Source organism: Calonectris borealis, chromosome 7, assembly GCF_964195595.1.
Source record: "Calonectris borealis chromosome 7, bCalBor7.hap1.2, whole genome shotgun sequence".
NCBI classification, from domain to species: domain Eukaryota; kingdom Metazoa; phylum Chordata; class Aves; order Procellariiformes; family Procellariidae; genus Calonectris; species Calonectris borealis.
Window position 1 is genome coordinate 21,114,761 of NC_134318.1, and position 17,745 is coordinate 21,132,505.

The window sequence follows — 17,745 nt, forward strand, 5'->3', positions numbered from 1 at the left end:
TGTGGTATAAAGTAGTAATTCCTGCGACTGGAAAGCTTAGTGATTAAATCCAAAATAGTCATCCAGGGTTTCTTCCATGATACTCTAATGTATCCCAGCTCTCTTTTTGTGCGCACGTACACGTTTTACTTGTGGACATTAAATTAATAGAATTCTGTTTTTCCAAAACTTTAGAGTCTTACAAGTGACATTAATAAATAACCCAAGGGTTTATAATTCTGATTCCCTTAAAATTTTCAGTTGCTTCCTTGAATGTCTTTACAGTGATATTTCATTCAAAGTTTCTTGCTTGTACTGTCTTGGCCATGTCATTAAAAAGCAAGGTCAAGCGAAGCTCCTGTGTAACCCATCAATTTTAATGTATATTTGCTTGAGCCAAACAGCTTTTCATGCTCAAGATGGCAGGTGCTCACCTCAGATGTCTTCCTCTTCCTTTGGACCTCAACGAGGCAAGAACCAAGACCTTGCTGGAAACTATTACCTCTGAAGGGCTTTTCTTTCTTAAATTCCTGTTTTATTGTGTGAAATAGTTTGCACAGCTCAGTACAAATAATGCATAAGAGCTGTATTATTAGCTGAGATGCAAAGCAGCAACTCTCTTAATCAAATACGGTTATATGTTTAGATATTTGCTAGATCTGACTGGGTTTGTTGGCAGATATTTAAGTGATGCCACATTCAGAGATTTTTGGTTTGGTTTTTTGGGGGGTGTTTTTCATTTGGTTTTGTTTTTTGTTTTTTTAAACCCAGCTAATTTCTGTGATCTCAACTACGGTCAACCTGCACTGGTACAACTGAGGATACACTAAACTGGACAAGAGAGGATGAAATTAACAGCTGGTACAAAGGACTGCAGGAACTACTTAGCTTTTTTCATCAGTACAGTTAATTTAATATGGAATAGTCATAAAGAATGACCAGATTAGCTTACATTTAGTACAGTTGTACCAACTTTTCTGCCAAGGCAAAGCCCTTTGCTTGGACCTATTGCTCTACACAGAATTTGCATGGTTTGTATATAATGGAAGGGCTGTAGCTGCTGGTGCAGTGCAGTTACCTCCCCATGCAGCTTTGAGGGGTGTCAGGGACTGGGGGGGGGGCAGCTAGTGCTGCGGTTCTGGTTCTCCTTTGTCCACTGTTGTTCAGCTCCAAGGGTGACAGAGAAGTTTGGCTGAATTATCTTGTGCCGTGCCCAGGTTTTCCCTCGGGAGGGATCTTGTTTTTGCTTCTCCATCTCCTGTCCTAGTCTGGCCCTGCACCTAACATTGCCCGAGAGGTGAGGCTGTGGGTCCCCTTCCAACGGTGTTGTAGGTGAGAGGCGCCCCGGTGAGGGAACGGATGCAGCCTCTCGCTCTGAGGAGGTGCCCGGGGAGGACCGAGGACCCCCATTCAGCCCGGCCGGGGAAGGCGGCCCCTCCGCGCCCTCAGGCTTCGCCGCCTGACAAAATGGCTTCCCCAGCCGTGCTGCCGCCGGCGGGGCCTCTCCCTGCCCCGGCTGGAGGAGCGGGGGGCGGCTCCGCGGAGCTCTCCATGGTGGCCGCCGGCCCTCGCCTGTTAAGGGGCCGCAGGAGGCCGGGCCGGGCGGCGGCCCGCCGCGCCGCCCCTCTTCCCCTCCCTCGCCCGTGGCCGCCCCCCAGGCCCGGCCTGACGCCCGCCCGTCCCGGGGGCGGGGGCGCGCCGCGGCGGGGCGCTCCCGGCTCCTCGCCCGCCTTCCCCGGCACGCGGGGAGAGCCCGGAGGCGCCGGGCCGCAGCCCCCGCCCCTGCCCGCGCCCCGCGGCGGAGGCGCCGCCCCGGGGAGAGCGGAGTTTCGCCACGCTCCCTAACGGCCGCGCTGCCGGCGCGGCGGAGCCAGGAGTTTCGCCACGCTCCCGTAGTCCCCTCGTGGGGTGGCGGCGCGGTGCATGCCGGGCCCGAGGCGGACTGTCCCTTCGCTGCGCGAGGAGCTGGGAGCCGCGCCTGCCGCCATGTTCCGCTGGGCCGCCGCCGCCCGGGGCCTCTAGCCGCCCCCGCCCCGCCTCGCCGCCGGCCGCCGCGCGCCCCTCTCCCGGCCAGCCCGCCGGCGGAGGAGGCGGACGAAGGCGCCGCCGCGCCCAGCAGCCGCCGCCGGAGCCCGGCATCGCCCAGCGATGTCCGCCAAGGAGGGGAGCAAGGTGCTGCTGCTGCCGCCCCACGCCACCAGCGAGCGCGCCGTCAAGGGTGAGCGTCCCCCTGACCCGCGGCCTGGCGCCGCCCGGGCCCGGGCCCGGCGGGGGTGCGGGGAACATGGCTGCCCGGCGCGGTGGGGGGCGGTGGCCGCGACCCCCGGCGGGGCGGAGGCCGCCCGAGTGTCCGGGGGTTCCCGCGCGTGGGGAGAGGTGCCCTCGCGTGTGCTCGCCGCGCGGGCGTCTGACTCGTGCCGGGCTGCCCGCAGGTGAGGATGGGAGCGGCGTGTCCGCGGGAGGGCTGCCCGGCTCCCTGCGGAGGCGTGGGGTGCCCGCACGGGCGTGGAAATACGCGGGGTCGGCTTTGCTTCTAGGCGAGGAGGCCGAACTGGGCGCGGACGCGGCCCGGGAAGGCAGCGGGGTGGCCCTGCCTGCGGCGAGCCCCGCGGCAGGCGCTCCGCTGGAGCTGCCCGTGGGACTGAGGGTCTGCCTGCCGCGGGTGGAAGCAGTGCCCGAGGCCTGCGGCGCTGGCGCATCCCGCCCAGATGCGCTGCTCGGGCGCTGTTGGCACGCGTGTGCGTGTGTTCTGCTGGCCGGGGGCCACCGGCTTCCCCAGCTGGGGTCTGGCCCCTTCACGCCTTGTTCTCTGCGGGGGTTTTCCTCTGTCTGCGCAGAGGAGATCCGTGTAATTGCAGAAGCTGACAGCGCCGAGGAAGAGGGAGTGGGAGCGTGCTGCCGCCCTTTCTATTGGCTGCTGGTCTCAGGTTCCCAGTTCTGATGGAAAAGATTCACCTTGATCTATTTCTTCGTGGCCTTTCTCGGTAGCACAATCTCATGGGAAGCCTTTAAAAGTCGAACGTTATACTTCTCAGAAGAAAAAGTAAAACGTTTTAAAGCAGATCCATCTGTGTAAAACTAAGATGGTCTAACTACTAGAATGCTGTAAAATATCAAGTGTGTCATTTTAGCATTTGTGGGGAGAATAATCCTTTGCAACTGAAGTATCCTAAAATAGATTTATTAGATCTAAATTGTCAGTTAAGAGGATAGCACAGGTAACACTTCAAAGAATTTCTAGCTTTTGTTTACTCAAATTACAGATAATTTTATTTTGATCTTGAAGGTTTTGATATCGAACTGTATTTGACTATGGCAGTGTGGACATTTGCGATAGCAGACCTGGGCTATTGGAATTCATGGTTGTACACAAGGCAGTCTGCTTTTAAGATTGACGTTCCTAGGAACACAGGGTCTGATTGATTCCAAAGGGGCACAGATCTGTTTGTTTAACTTTTTATATAACAGGGAGTCTTGAGAAATAAAAAGGATGTCTTTGTATTCAGCAAGCCTTAATTAAAACCTTGGAATCCCATAGTATGTTTTGGAAATCAGCATGTTTTCCAGCAAGCTGAAAAGTAACTCGCAGTAAGTTATTCATTTTGGATTGCTTAACCTGTTGATTTGTTTGAACAAAATGTAAAAGTAGAAAATGTTAAAACTATCCCGTTGGAAACTTGTACTCATTAGTGCTACTTGATCGTATAGTGTTTAGACTTGCTGAATTTTTTGTACCTTTGCTGCAATTTGTTGTAACAAATTAAGTTCTTCAAACAATGCAGGAGAACTAATGGCAAGTGATTAGATACTTTAGAGTGCGCTGGAAAACCTGCTGATTTCCAGTCACTTAATAATTCAGCTTGTTAAATGTGACCTATGCATCTGGTTGTTCAAAATCATAGTTAAGACTTGCTTCATTCTAACAGTTTTACAGTCTGGGGTTACAGTATTTCTTTGAACCTGGGTATGTAGGATACAGAACTATTGTAAAGGTAATCAGGCTTTGATAGCTTCATCTGTCATAATTACAACGAGTTAAACGTTCATATAGCAGCATTTTTCTACTCCTTCTGTTGACCTGTCCTGTCCGTACCTATCATGCTGAATCACTGGCTTCTGGAGAAAGCCTGGACAGCTGTGTCACGCTGTCTGTGTTCTTGATATGAAGGAAAGGGTGGTTTGGTCCACCACCCCTCCATTAGGTGCAGTGCACTTGGAAATATTTTTTTTTAGACAGGGACCTCAGGGTGCAAGATTGCAGGTTGTGTTAGTGCTGAGTGGGAGTATCTATGCAACATAAATACGTTTGTTGAAACCATGTTAAAATGTGACAACTATGTCACATCCCCGTTTACAAACAGATGTGTTGCTGCTCGCATACCAAGAAACGTTCACCATACTCTTACCTATCGTACAATGAATAGATTACAGATATGGCGATACTCTCTTAAGATGGGCCCTCTGCACTGCATACCAGAGGACCTAAAAGTGTTAATTTTTTATACTGGAAATGTGTGGACCAGGCATGCTGGTGAAACTGTTAAGACAACAGTTCAAATGGTTGCATAATGTCTTATACTTTTAACTTCTGTAATCCTTATGAATCATTGTAGAAATTGCTTCTTTTTTCATAAGTATCAACTTATTTAACGATAATTATAAGTGAATTTATTTACTGGAATAAGGTTTAGGGATTCTTTTTAAGGCAATAATTTTTCATGTTTATTTTGTTTCATGTGATCCACTATAGGAGAAAAAAAAAAGTGTAAAAGTATTTTGAAAATGTTACTTTTTTTGTGTGCCATCTCTGTTCCTAAGAAAAAACATCCTTGGGGCACTCAGGCTTTCTGTCTCTCCTTGCTGAGACATTTCATTTATAATGTCTCAGGTCTTTGAGAACAGCCACAGAGAAAAATGTAGTGATAGTATCTGGTGTATCTGTGTATTGATCGATACTTCAGCTTTTGTGCTCTCCATATACTAGGCCTTTTTGGGAGGAAATGTGAATGCAGGACTTAATGCTTGCTGGTATTTGCATTGTTTCATCTTTAGCTTTTATTTTAGCTTTATTTTCTTCCTCTGTGTTACTGGAAGAGGGGAAAAAAATAACAGAAACCATTAAATTTCAGAGGCCATGAGAAATTAACTCCTTTACCATAATATATGTTGGCAGAAATGGGCAAGAGATGCTAACCAAAGAAAAAATGGTTAAATTATTGTATCATCACTAACTAATCTTTTCTAATACGGTAGGATAATAATTAGGATGTGTCCCCCTTTATATTTTGACCTGTATATTTAGCAATTAGTGGGAAGTGCATATATCTAGAAAAACATCTGTAAGGTTATCAGGTATAATGTTCATACTAAACATACATATAATAAACATAATAATGGCTTTAAATATGCAGGCTATACAGTCTAGCTGTGTTGGTCTGGCATACCTTCCCAAGTATGAATTGTATCATCAAAGATCATTGGTTGCTTTTAAAGTGTATAAAAAGCCCAAATTTTCTCTTTTCATGGCTTAGCTCAATTGTCTAAGTAATTTGTACTTACAGAATTTCCTATAAATTAATGGTTTGCTGTGGAATTGAAATGTCTAAAGTCAGTTTTTGGCATTTGGTTCCCAAAAGGTGTCTTGTGGCGAGGCTTTTGTTACTGCTTTTTTAATAGACACAAGAAAATGTACCTGTCGTCTTGATTCACTGTTTTCTAAGGCACCCTCTTAATCTTTGAAGAATGATACTTGGTGTTTTACTGTCTCGTGGAAGGTAGCATTTTCGTCTATTATGTTCTGTCAAAATCACAGGAGGAAGAAAAACCCACAACTTTTTTATTTAAACTGCTGTTGATATTTAACTGCTGTATCTGGTTCTTTTGAGTTTGGGTTTGCCTTTCTTTTTGCATGATAATTGACTGACTTCAGTCAGTGCACTTGACCTTTCAGTGCACGTGACTTTCATACTTAAATTTGTTAATGTATTGTATCTTTTCTACTGAAACAACTGTTTCACTACCTTGTAGTAAAGTGTTTTTCACTGATAGGGGGGAAGAAGTGCTTGTAAGCTCAGGCAGTTTGCTAGAGTGGTCCTGAGCATGGCGCGGATGAGCCTTCATTGGCTTTTCTTTGAAGGCAAAGCACCAGGGCTTCTCTGACCCACTTGTGAGTAGCTCCACTGCAAAGTTGTACTTGGAAGGACTCTGTCCTCCCCAGCATTGCGCTTTGCCCACTATGGGTGTTACTGGGCTTTGGGAAGCAATCCACAGGACCTTGTTGTGCTGAGCTAATGGATATTTTTTGCTAAATTTGGAGATGATGTCTGTTCTTCTGGAAATGAGAGGCTTCAGTATTCTTTTGTTTTGGGTAAAAGTCATGATACAGTCTGATTGGCAAACAGTCATTTTGGACATTAAATGGTAGCTCATTGAAACAACTCTTCAGAGAATCCCGAAGAGAAGTAACTCATAGCCTTGAGCAGGGTCCTAAACTGAGACACTAATAGCTACTTTTAATAATGATTTCCATGTAGGAGAAAAAGAAATTATTGCAGTATTTACCTTTAAATTTCAGAGTCTGGTTAAAAAAAACAGGTAAAAGGATAAATGCTTACGGGCAGCATGAAGGCTGTTTTAAAAATACTATAAGGCACTTAGAATGCCTTTATGCTGTTGGTCAGAAATGATTCTAAAATGGTCTAGAAAAGCAGCAGAGTAAAGAGCGTGTTAAAAGGTCATACTTTAAAAAAAAAAATCAAATCCCAGTTGTGTTTTGGGAGAGACAATGGAATGGAACTGAATTCTGACAAGTTAGTGTTTGACTGGCCTTATACTTTTCTTTTTTTTTTGATAGGGTGGTTAGAGTGAATGAATCTTAAAATAACAACAACAAAACCCAAAAAACTCCACCCAAAAATGGAAGCGTGCCTTAATTTCAGTAGGGCCAATTGGCAGTTGAGGCTTGGGAAGGTAAGGCCAGAGCAGAAAAATCTGGCAACTACTTACATGTGTGTTTATTGCATAAGGAATTAAGGACTCTTTCACACATGAGTCAATTCCTGTTGCTGAATGCGACCAAAGAATCGTCTCATTGAAATGTAAGTGGTTTCAGAACATATCAACAAAACAAATGTTCAAACAAAAAAAAAAAATCCCAGGACCAGAAGATATTTGTCTAGTGACTCTAAAGGAATTCTCTGGGGTTTTTGGGTGCAAAATTGTGGATTTATTTTCCATAGCCTGTGGCATAACTCATCTTCTGAGTCTGAGAAATGGAGCATAGCAGCATTTTTTTAAAAACTCCAGATTGAACTGGAGAACTGTAGATCAGTAAGTTTAATTTAAGCAGACTCATAGCACTTGTAAGAAAGAGTGGACTAACTATGTCCCTGGGGAAATACAGTATTAAAGAGGAGTTGGTACAGTTTTCATAGGTGGAAATCAAGATAAATTGTTAGAATATTTTGGAGGAGCCAGTGAGCTGGTTGATCCAGGCAAAACTGTTCATCAGGTTCCTTCATTGGAGCCTTTAAAGTACGCAAAAGAGGAAATATCCTCTTTTGGATCAAAATTAGTTAGGAAAGAAAGGATGTTAATAGGTAATAAACTACCATGGTTGAGGGAGGTTAACATCTGTCATCTGTGCTCTTTAAATGTATTCATAAGTTATTTAGAAAACAGAGTGAATGGCAAATAATAAGACTTATTCAGGGTAGTAAACTTCCAGACATGTTTCAGAAAGCTCTTGTTAGACTGAGGGTAAAGAAGGTGCAGAAGACACTGCTCTGATAAAGGCAGAATAGACTCTACAAGGGAGAGAACAATTCTTGCTTAAACGTAGAGGGCGGTGAACTCGGGAAAGAAACATTAGGGTCTGTATGGATAATATCCTGAAAATGTTAGTGCAGCGGCAGTCAGACAGGCTGATAGGAATTTTGGGATTATTAGAAGATCAGTTTAGAAAAAAGAGAAGGCACCATCATGCCATTATATGCATTTTGTGTTATATGTGTATCTTCAACAGCAGCATGTAATTTTGGTCCCTCTTCCTGATTTTCTTCTTTATCTAAAGATATATTCAGAGGCACAGAGTGGCTTTCATGCAAGGTGGAGCAACAAAGATGAGAAATCTGTGACTTGGAAGGGGATAGAGTTAGATACTGCTTACATCATGAATGGTATTTAATGGAAAAGTTGAATAGGAAACAACTGTAATTCTTGTCTCCCTGTGAAAAGGAGAAATGTAGTACTAAACAAAATTTTCCAGAAATGAATATAAAGGAAAGGTGAAATACTTTTTCATATAATGTGTAATTAAAATTGTGGAATTCATAGCAATAAGGTGCAATGGAGGCAAAAACTATAAAAGCGTCTATTCAGGGTCTGCACAAAATAGTGAAAAATAGTTCTATCAGTGATCATAAACATGGTAGTCTGGATGAAACTCTAGAGGAAATCCTTAAACCACCCTGTTTGGAAAACAGAGAGTATGGGGAGGGAAAGACCTATGAATCCATCATTGCCAGAAACACATTTAAGCAGTAAATAATCTTTTGGCATAACATGCTATGGCCATTTTAACGGGAGGAGCATCTTTAAATACTTTTCAAACAAATTATATTTTTCCTGAGAGAAACTTCCAAAAGCATCAACCAAGTTAATTGAAAAATTACACAGACAGTATAAAGGAGGAGTGCACCATGGCACACTAGGTATATCAATATATAAATTTGAGAATTAAAATTCTATGAAACTTCTAAGACTGCAAGTACATGGTAAGTAAGGATAAAATAAATAGTGCCTGCAGTGCTTTTGTAGGGTTTCGAGGTTCATGGGGTCATTTTTCCTTGCTTCTAGAATGCCTGTTAATATAGCAGGTGGCATGCATTCAAAGAAACTTGAGTAAAAGGATAGTTTTTGTGGCATTTAGGAAAAATACCATAATTTGCTAGAAACTGACTTTGCTGTATCTGTGCTTTCTTGTTTGGGTTGAATAGGGTAACTCATATCTCTTGACAACTATTGATTCTAGCTTTCTGATTCAAGTAGACACTGCTGTGTATTTGTGCTTAACTAATATTTTCAAGGTTGCTGGTCCATAGACCATCTGTGATGTCTTTATGCTATTTCTTTTTAAATCTGTTCTGCTAAATGCAGAAGGATAATTGGATATATTTTCTCCTTATAGCAGTCATGGGTGCTACATCTCTTTCTTCTGTATAGATGTTGGCAGAGGCGTGAAAACTCCAGGGACAGACTGAAAGATGTGCTAGGTGTTAGGCTTTGTGATTCTTCTGAGTGACAATACATAGACAGCAATGCATTTATAAAACCAAAAGCCCACAAAACCTGACCAAACAACAGAAAAACTGCAGACAACTATGCTATCGTGGTAATAAACCTGCTGACAAAATGAAGGATACTGACTTATCTTTTCACAGAATACCATGGTTGTATTGATATATATCACTTAGTGGAGACAAACATTATATGCTTTTTCATGTATACCTACCACTAAAGCAACAAATTCTTTACAAACACAGTGTCTGTGTTAGTAACCTTAGTAATGTGAGCTGAGACTTCATCTGTGAAATCAAAACCACTCTTAAAACTGAAAATGAAATCTGGGATGTTGAGCATGCTTTTACAGCCAAAGCTGAGTTCATGGAACATGTCATGGGCTCCTGATTATAGAGGAAAAATGGCTTATTTTCTTTCACTGTCAGAGAAGAAGAATTATATAAGTTGAAAGGTCTTAAGAGAAGAAAATACTTTGCTTGTGGAAGTACAGTACCTTGTACGGTTGATCCCTGATACTTTTTCCTACCATTAGTCTAGAGGTTTTGATCTCATCTTCTTTCATGAGCCTGTTCCAACAGGGCGTCTCTGATACAAGCCAGATTTAACTAAGGTTATTAAAATGGGCATATATATCAGTGTGGTTTAAATTTACAGTATTCTGCATGTAAGATTTTATTAGCAGCTACTGTTGTACTCAGTTACTAGGCAATGTGAGATCTGCTTTGGGTCGCAAGTAGCGTGTTTGTGTTAGTTGCCATACTCCACCTCTCAGCAGGGATTATTGTGTTGGGTAAAGTGCCATGCTAATGTAGTTTTTCTACTTTTGAACCTCTTTACAATGTACTGTGAATTTATCCATTCAGATTGGTGCTAACTTTTGGATCTCTGTAGTATGCTTTATTGTAAGGTATAAATGTACCCAGAGGCTTGTAGAAAGTCAGTGTAGAACTAGGTTTAGAGGTTTTGCTTATGATATGTCTGTTTTAAGTAGTACTGAAGTATAAAGGAAAGGTGATTTTTTTCCTCTTTGTAACTGCATATACAAATAGTAATAAAAACCATCAAAACCTTTTTGTTAACAAATCCCAAAAGCTACTCACTGTTTTTTTTCCCAGCATTACTGTTTAAAATTTTGAATCAATATAGTTAAAATTATATCATCCATACATACTTTAAAAGTGAAATTGATGAATTTTGACTAGTAAACAACAGTTTGTTTTAGAAAATCTTCTATGTTGTTGTAAATCATGGTGTGTTAATCTTTGTTACTAACATCTGTACTTTTACTAATAGGATATAGTCTGTAATTTTGTACTGCAGTGTGTATTGCTTTAGAGATTCATCTCTAAATGCTTTTCTATTGCGTAGCTTTGCTGGGAATGGAAGAAGGGAATCCTTTAATGACCAACACCATGTTATTTCCTTAGGGTAATTCCTCTTAATTACCATTCCGTTATAGTCCCGAGAGTACAGGTTATGCACAAAGACTTTGAAACATGGATTATATTTCTGTCTTGGAACACATCATGCCACAATTCTTTTTCCTTAGGCTATAACATTCTATTACTACTTCATCAAAGGTTTAATTAAAACCATTAGTGTGCAGAAATTGTCTACATGCTTCAAAAATTATCATCCTTAACCTATTAAAAGATGTTATTTGTAATATTTTTTAAAGGTATGAGCTCTAATATAGGGTTAACTATTGTTGAGACAAAAACTAAAGTATAAAATGGAAAGAAACAGTTTTTATAGTAAGTGTTACTGTTTTATTCAGCTGAGTGATGCAGATAAAATCTTTAGCCATGTTTTATTCTGCCTTTTCTGAAGATTATTCTAAAAAAAAATTATTCTTGAGCAATAGAAAAATAGATGTATTGTGTGAAAAGGATTTTGTTAAACTCTGAGGAACTAGTTTTAAGACTTCATTTTTTCATGAGGCAAATACAACTAGTTCTGATACTAACATTCGTGATTTTTGGACATTATGGATAACCCCTGGATAGACAGAGTTTTTAATTTGAATCTTCATAAGTATATTGATTCAAATAATTTGAGACAGTTCTTTCCAGACACTGGACAGAAACATCTGTTTTTATAGCCTCCCAGAAAATGTAACTTGCTAGACTTACTTAAAGCTGTAGTTTGTTAAAATGGACAGAATTAATTTTTGTGCAAATCCAATCTGAAATATATTATATGGACATAAGAACTTTATTAAGAGAAGAAAATTTCATCTGCCATGTGCTTAGAACCCCTGAAATATTTCTGAACTGTCATAAGGAAGAGGTCAACACCATCTTTCGGAATTCTACAGCCATTGGTAGTCATAAGAAGTCAGTAATGATTTGCACGTAAGAGAATGAAGAACAGCTGGTCACCTCAACAGATGAATCTCTACCACACCCTGCATCTACTCAAAAAACATCCAAAAAGAAAAAAAGACCATCTTTCACTTAAGTAGATTGTTATCTAGGAATAATACTAGAATTAATGGAGCACAATTCCTACGAAACTGTGTCTTGGAGGTGATTGGCTTTGGTTCCGGGAAGGTATGATCTCTAATGCTTTTACAACAATTAAAGTGGGAGAAATCTACTCCGTGAATTGTTTGGTCTCTTATAACAGGATGAGCTCAGACTTGGCATTGCTGAAGGCTGTTGTGGGCCCACAAATAATGTGTTAAAAAAAGTGGGGGAAGAAATGGCCTAAAACTAATTTAGGTACAGATTAATAACTAATAAACTTCCAAATAATGCAAAAATAACATTAAGAGAATATGAAGGTTGGAAAGTCAAGTTCAAAAAACCAGTGAATGCTAGACTTGATGGTCATAATTGTATGGTCATAATTAAGTGCTTCTAAAATTAGTTAAATTTATCTTGTTGGAACAATGGATTTCTCTTTTCAGAGGCAGATTTATGTTTTTAAACAATTATACATGGAACAGAATTGGTTGTCTTTTGATTTCTTAAATACATTAAGTTTATTAACGTTTGGACTACATGGAATTTTAACACTTCCAAATGAAACTTGAATCATTACTGCAGGAGACTAGAAGGAAAGGCATGCCATTTCTTTTCTGTTAATAAAATACTTTATGTCCAAAAATAAAGTGCCAAATTTGTTCTACACTGTGTAATGTCAAGGCACATTTTTCAGCTTCTATCTACTTAGAAGCTTTTATAAGAGGAAGAACAGACAATTCTCCAGTTTATTTTCTAGTATAATTTAATTTCAGTGAATATATGTATGTCATTTATATATCAGTTATTTTATTAATAGATTTTTATTATTGCATAAAACAGAAGGGTAGCAATGTGTTGCTAGTAATCTAGAAGTCAATTTGAATGAAGTCATGTTTTAGTATTTAAGCTTTGATTTTTGGAATGTAAAGTTTAACTTTGGAGAGTAAGAAAATAAAGTATGAATAATGTATCTACAAGTATATTCATACTACTGGTTGTTCGTATCTTTGAATAGATGTGTTTCTCCAATTTTTCTTTTTAAACATATTTGAAATAATATTGGAGAGAAACAGAATGGTTTTGCTCCTTTTCTCTTTTATTTCCTTATTTCAATAGTGATATGGGTTTTTTTTTTTTGGGGGGGGAGTTGTGTTTCAGATTAGTTTTATTTCCTGTAATCCTGCATGAGTGTGATGATATTCTTATGCACTGCTTAGTGGCAATTTTGATGTATCCTCTTCTCCCATGTCCCACATCCATATTTCATTTGTACAGTAACTGAACTGCCATTTTTTGAATTCATATAAGCTGCCGCCTGTCAAATGTGCTGTCTGGGCAGTTGCTGAGCCTGGTTTGGTCCCCAACTTCAGACCTCTCATCTGCTCCACTTCTTTGAGATCTGGATCACATATGGCTGTTTTTGACCCGCAAGACTTCCGATACTTCTAGTAATTTCTAAAGTTGTGTCTAGTATATGGACAGCCTCCACTCTTATTTTAATCTTTTTAGAGACAGCGCAACAGGAAAATAAGGAAAACAAGCTCAAAGAAGGAATTTCAACCTACAGTGGCAATGTTGTAGGCTCCCAAAATTACATTTTTTTCTGATAGTGTGAATTGTTCTGCTGCTTCGTCAGTGGTTTGACAGAACTTCAAATTGGCAGAGTCCATCCTGCCCCTTTCTGCCGTTCAGGGACCGAGAGCGCCCGACTGCTGCTCTGCCTTCACCTTCTCCATTAATGCTGTCATAGACCTTTGTTAGAGTCCCCCTTAGTTTTCATGGTTTTAGGCTGAAGAATCCCAGCCTACTCCTGTAGCAGAAATCATTCTAACTTTTTGATTTCCATTATTGTTCCTTGAATCCTTTTTTAATTATTATTTCTTTTTCATAAGGTGGGCAAACCAGAGTTTCATACTAGATTTATCAGTGGCATAACTGCATCTTCTTTTGTTTTCTATTTGCTAATAATTCTTAACATTCAGTTTTCTGGGTTTCTTTGACTTGTCAGCATTGAGTATTTTCCTAGAACTGTGGCAGAGACATTGCTTCTGAATAGTAATAGTAATTTTATAATCTGTGATTTTTAGATGTAAAGTTAGGATTTATTTCCTTCATTAATTTGCATTTATTGATATTTAATGTGTCATATTTTGCTGAGCCACTCAGTAGCATGGATGACTTCTGTAGCTCTTCATTCCCTGCCCTATCCTTCATTGTCTGGAATGCTTCTTGTCACCTGAAGGCTGCATCAGTTACCTTATTTTCAGTGTAATTTATGCATTTATTAAATAGCACAGATTCTAGTGGGGCTTCTCTGATGACCTTCTTCCTTTCCAGGTGTTGGCTATTAGCTCCTTTTATTTCTAGTCCTTTAAATAGTATTGTATCTTTTTCTTGCTAGCTTTGAATTTGTTTTGGTGGGTTTTTTGTTTGGTTGGGTTTTTTGTTGGGGTTTTTTGTTTGTTTTTTTTTTAAGCTTTGGTGATGGACTTATTTTGAAATGCCTTTTTCAAGTCTGAGTGGATATTAAATGGATCTCCTGCATCCCCAAATCTTCTTGAGTCCTTAGAGAATGGCAGTATATTGGAGAGAGATGATGTGCCTTTGCAAATGCAGTTTTGACTCTTCCAAGTGTTGTACATATTATTGTGCTTTCTAAGTCTGTTCTATAGTTTCTACAAACTTGCACATTGTAGATGTTAATTTTTTTCAATACATACACAGATAGCACTATTCCATCCAGCTTCTAGTGATGTCATCAAGTTGGTTGATTGAAAGACAAATTTGCTACTTTGGATAGCAGCTATTCCATGATAAATCCAATCCTAGATGGAGTATTTTTAAAATAGCATTGTTGTGACTACTGTTTCTTCTTATATTTTAGCTGTCCCTTTTCCACCAACGCATCGCTTGACGTCTGAAGAAGTATTTGACACAGATGGAAGACCAAGGGTTGACATTTTGAAGAACCACTTGATAAAAGAAGGTCGAGTGGATGAAGAAATTGCACTTAGAATCATCAATGAGGGTGCTGCAATATTACGGAGGGAAAAAACTATGATAGAAGTTGAAGCTCCAATTACAGGTAATATTTCTAGATAATTCCATTCATAATTGAATTTGAAAAAAGACAGATTTTTTCAGTGGTAGAGTTTGTCTTAAAAATTGCTAAAATAAAATTTCTGTATAATCTTATTGAATTATCCCTCACAACTGCATTTGCTTAACAGTACTCAAATGGTCTGAAAAAAATAGACTGCACATTACTTTGCAAAATGAAGGCATTAAACCCATTGGAAAAAAATAGTATGATTGGTATTAAAATGACAAAATAGAAAGTAGTTGAATGATGATGAATTATGGATTTCTAATTCCTGCGATGTTGTAAGTGGGAATAAAGACATCTACCTGGAATAGAAAAACGAACTCAGAATTATCCTGAAATCTAAATATGTGAAGAGAAGCTAATTGCTGTGGTTTGAAGCAAATACTGTGAACTGGCATTCTGAGTGAAAAATACACCTTTATATTTCCTCTGTAGGTGAGACTGACGATTGCATGTAAAACCATGTTCTTTTGAGGGTAGTAGTACTGGAAAGTGTTGAAAGATTGTTTTAGCATCTTTTAACGCACTAGGACCAGATCCACTGTGATACAAAACTGACTCTTGGGGTTTTTTGGAGTATTTTCATGGTTTGACTAGTTCTATTTCTGTTTGACCTGGTGAAAGGTGGAACTGGTGTCCGTTAGTGCTTTTATTTATAAACAATTCAGACTCGTAGAAAATAGTTTATGTTGCATATGTGTTATTTATGAGAATGAAAGGGGATTTGATTTTTGTGTTCAAATCAGATTTTCTTTCATTTGAATGTGTTTTTTTCTAAATGGACCTGCATAAAATTAGTGTCTGAAAAAGCTCCTTTTAGGGCATCAGCTTACTTTAATTTGTTAGTATCGGGTAAATGAAAACATTTAAACAGTACGTCATTATTATTGACATTTTTAAAAAAATGAATGATTGAAATGGTGGAAGCCACTAAGTGACTGTCTGAACTCAGAGTCTTTTGAAGCTCCAGATAAACCTCAAAACTACAGTGTTGTCCATATGTTTAGATTTTTTATATTTCCATTTATCCAGGTAGTTACCCAGAGCTACTGGTATACTGGCAGCTGAAACAGAAGGAAAGTTCTTGCAGTGTTTGAGTAGAAATCTTAAGAAAAGTGACATAAAAGAGGACACATTCTATTTAGTCTAATATTTTGAAAGTCATGATGACAAATGGTCTGCTCCAAGGGAATAACAACCTTTAAAGTGTGGTGTGCCATATCCAATATTTCTTTAAAAAAAATTTACTGATAAACTCTGAGAAGTCAGAAAATGCCATTTGTCAGTTGATGGGTGACATTTTGCATCAACATAAGGCATAGTCTCTCAAATTCCTGTTAATTGTTATCAGCAATACCTCATGCAGAAGCGAGAAGGCAACTCCTCACTTCCATTGAGCTGGGAACTCTTGTGGGAATGAGGAGTTAGGAGCAGTTGTCTCTTCCATACGTCTTTTATTCATTTTTTTTTTAAATTGTGAGATGACCTGGCTTTGCTGTATGCTCTTCAAAGTCTTCCCATCTGCTATCTTTGGCACTTCTGCCTTAGGTTGCTGACCAGTGGTCTTGTCCTGTCTCTTATTCTAAAAACACAAGAAAAATCCACTGTTGAAATAATGAACATGGTTATTTGAAGGAGAAAAGTAACTGAGCAAAGAGAAGATATGATGATATTAAAAGGTATGTTAGTCTGGCTCAGAAACAAAAGCATACTCCCTGCTTTTTTCAATCCCACATAGACACGGCAAATTGTTGCAAAGCAGCAGGCATTTTCAAATATGCATACCAAGGAGAATTTGCAAAGATACCTAAAGGGTTGGGGAGGACAGTAAAGAGCTGCTGACAACTTTCAAGACCTCAATGCTCAGTGCATTAACTGTGTTTGAAAAATATTCCACAATCTGATAGACTCAAATAGGGCTCTCATCAGCGTTGTCACAGGTAGTGGGGACAGCATCTTAATGAAAAGCAAAGGGGGAAGCTTCAGAAATTTCTGTTTTTCCTGCTTTATACCTGCCTTTCCTCTTAATTAGAAGTACTTTGTGGCTGTTTACTTAACTATAACTTAGTAACTTTTCTGTTAGATTTTTTTTAAATTAATTTGAACAAAATTTTTGCTTGCAGTGTGTGGTGATATTCATGGCCAGTTCTTTGATCTAATGAAGCTGTTTGAAGTGGGAGGATCACCTGCTAACACAAGATACCTCTTCCTCGGTGACTATGTAGACAGAGGTTATTTTAGTATAGAGGTAACTGAATATATTAATCTGTTTTGTCCTAAATTTTTCTATAAGCACACTTTCACGGAGGTTTTCAAATGAAATTTTAGGTCTGCTTTAATGTGTGAATGTGTTCTTCCTTGCTGTGCTTTCTCCTATGACAAAGGCCTGTTTACAGGAGGATATTGACCAGCCGTTTGGACTGTCCTGTTGAAATCGCCACTTACTCATTTTTCTTCCTCTTTCTTTAGTTAGTTTTTAAAAAGTTGAATTCTATAGCATTATTATACATAATCCTGCTTCTCTGGTAATATGCAGGAAGGTGTGTTTGTATGTTTTTGGAGAACAGGTGAGTCATGACTGCAAGGTCTTTTAATTTATTATAGCTGTTTATCTATATAAAGTAGATTCATTTTACTTATGTAATCAAATGTTTTTTAATAATTGTTAATATTTTTCTTTACTAAAATTCTGAGGGCGATTACAGATATTCCCTAAGGATGACCTGTGTTTCTGCCATTAATTTTTCAGGTATTTTGAATTCAAATAATTTTTTATTTTCAGCATGTTTATTAAGTATGCTACATTCCAGAAATATTCACTTATTCCTATAAATTAGTTTCAGAGCTGTGATTTTTAAGTTAACTATTCTTCTGGAGCCAGCTTGGGAAGTG

At 39.5% G+C, this 17,745-nt stretch overlaps 1 protein-coding gene across 13 annotated transcripts in view; it reads left to right on the plus strand.

Annotated features, from left to right (window-relative positions):
- Positions 1 to 1,850: 1,850 nt before the first annotated feature.
- PPP3CB (protein phosphatase 3 catalytic subunit beta) overlaps positions 1,851 to 17,745 on the plus strand; it is a 52,808-nt gene continuing 36,913 nt past the window's right edge. For 9 of the 13 annotated variants that reach the window (XR_012674287.1, XR_012674285.1, XR_012674288.1 and 6 more), the window contains exons 1-3: positions 2,025 to 2,197; positions 14,632 to 14,832; positions 16,977 to 17,101. Coding sequence is in view for 9 of the 13 variants with exons in the window: in XM_075154475.1 (XP_075010576.1) it covers positions 2,128 to 2,197; positions 14,632 to 14,832; positions 16,977 to 17,101 (396 nt within the window). In the remaining 4 variants the exon portion in view is untranslated. Of the gene's footprint in view, positions 2,198 to 14,631; positions 14,833 to 16,401; positions 16,533 to 16,976; positions 17,102 to 17,745 lie in introns of those variants that run through there. The other 4 variants (XM_075154479.1, XM_075154473.1, XM_075154478.1 and 1 more) reach the window with 4 other exon arrangements.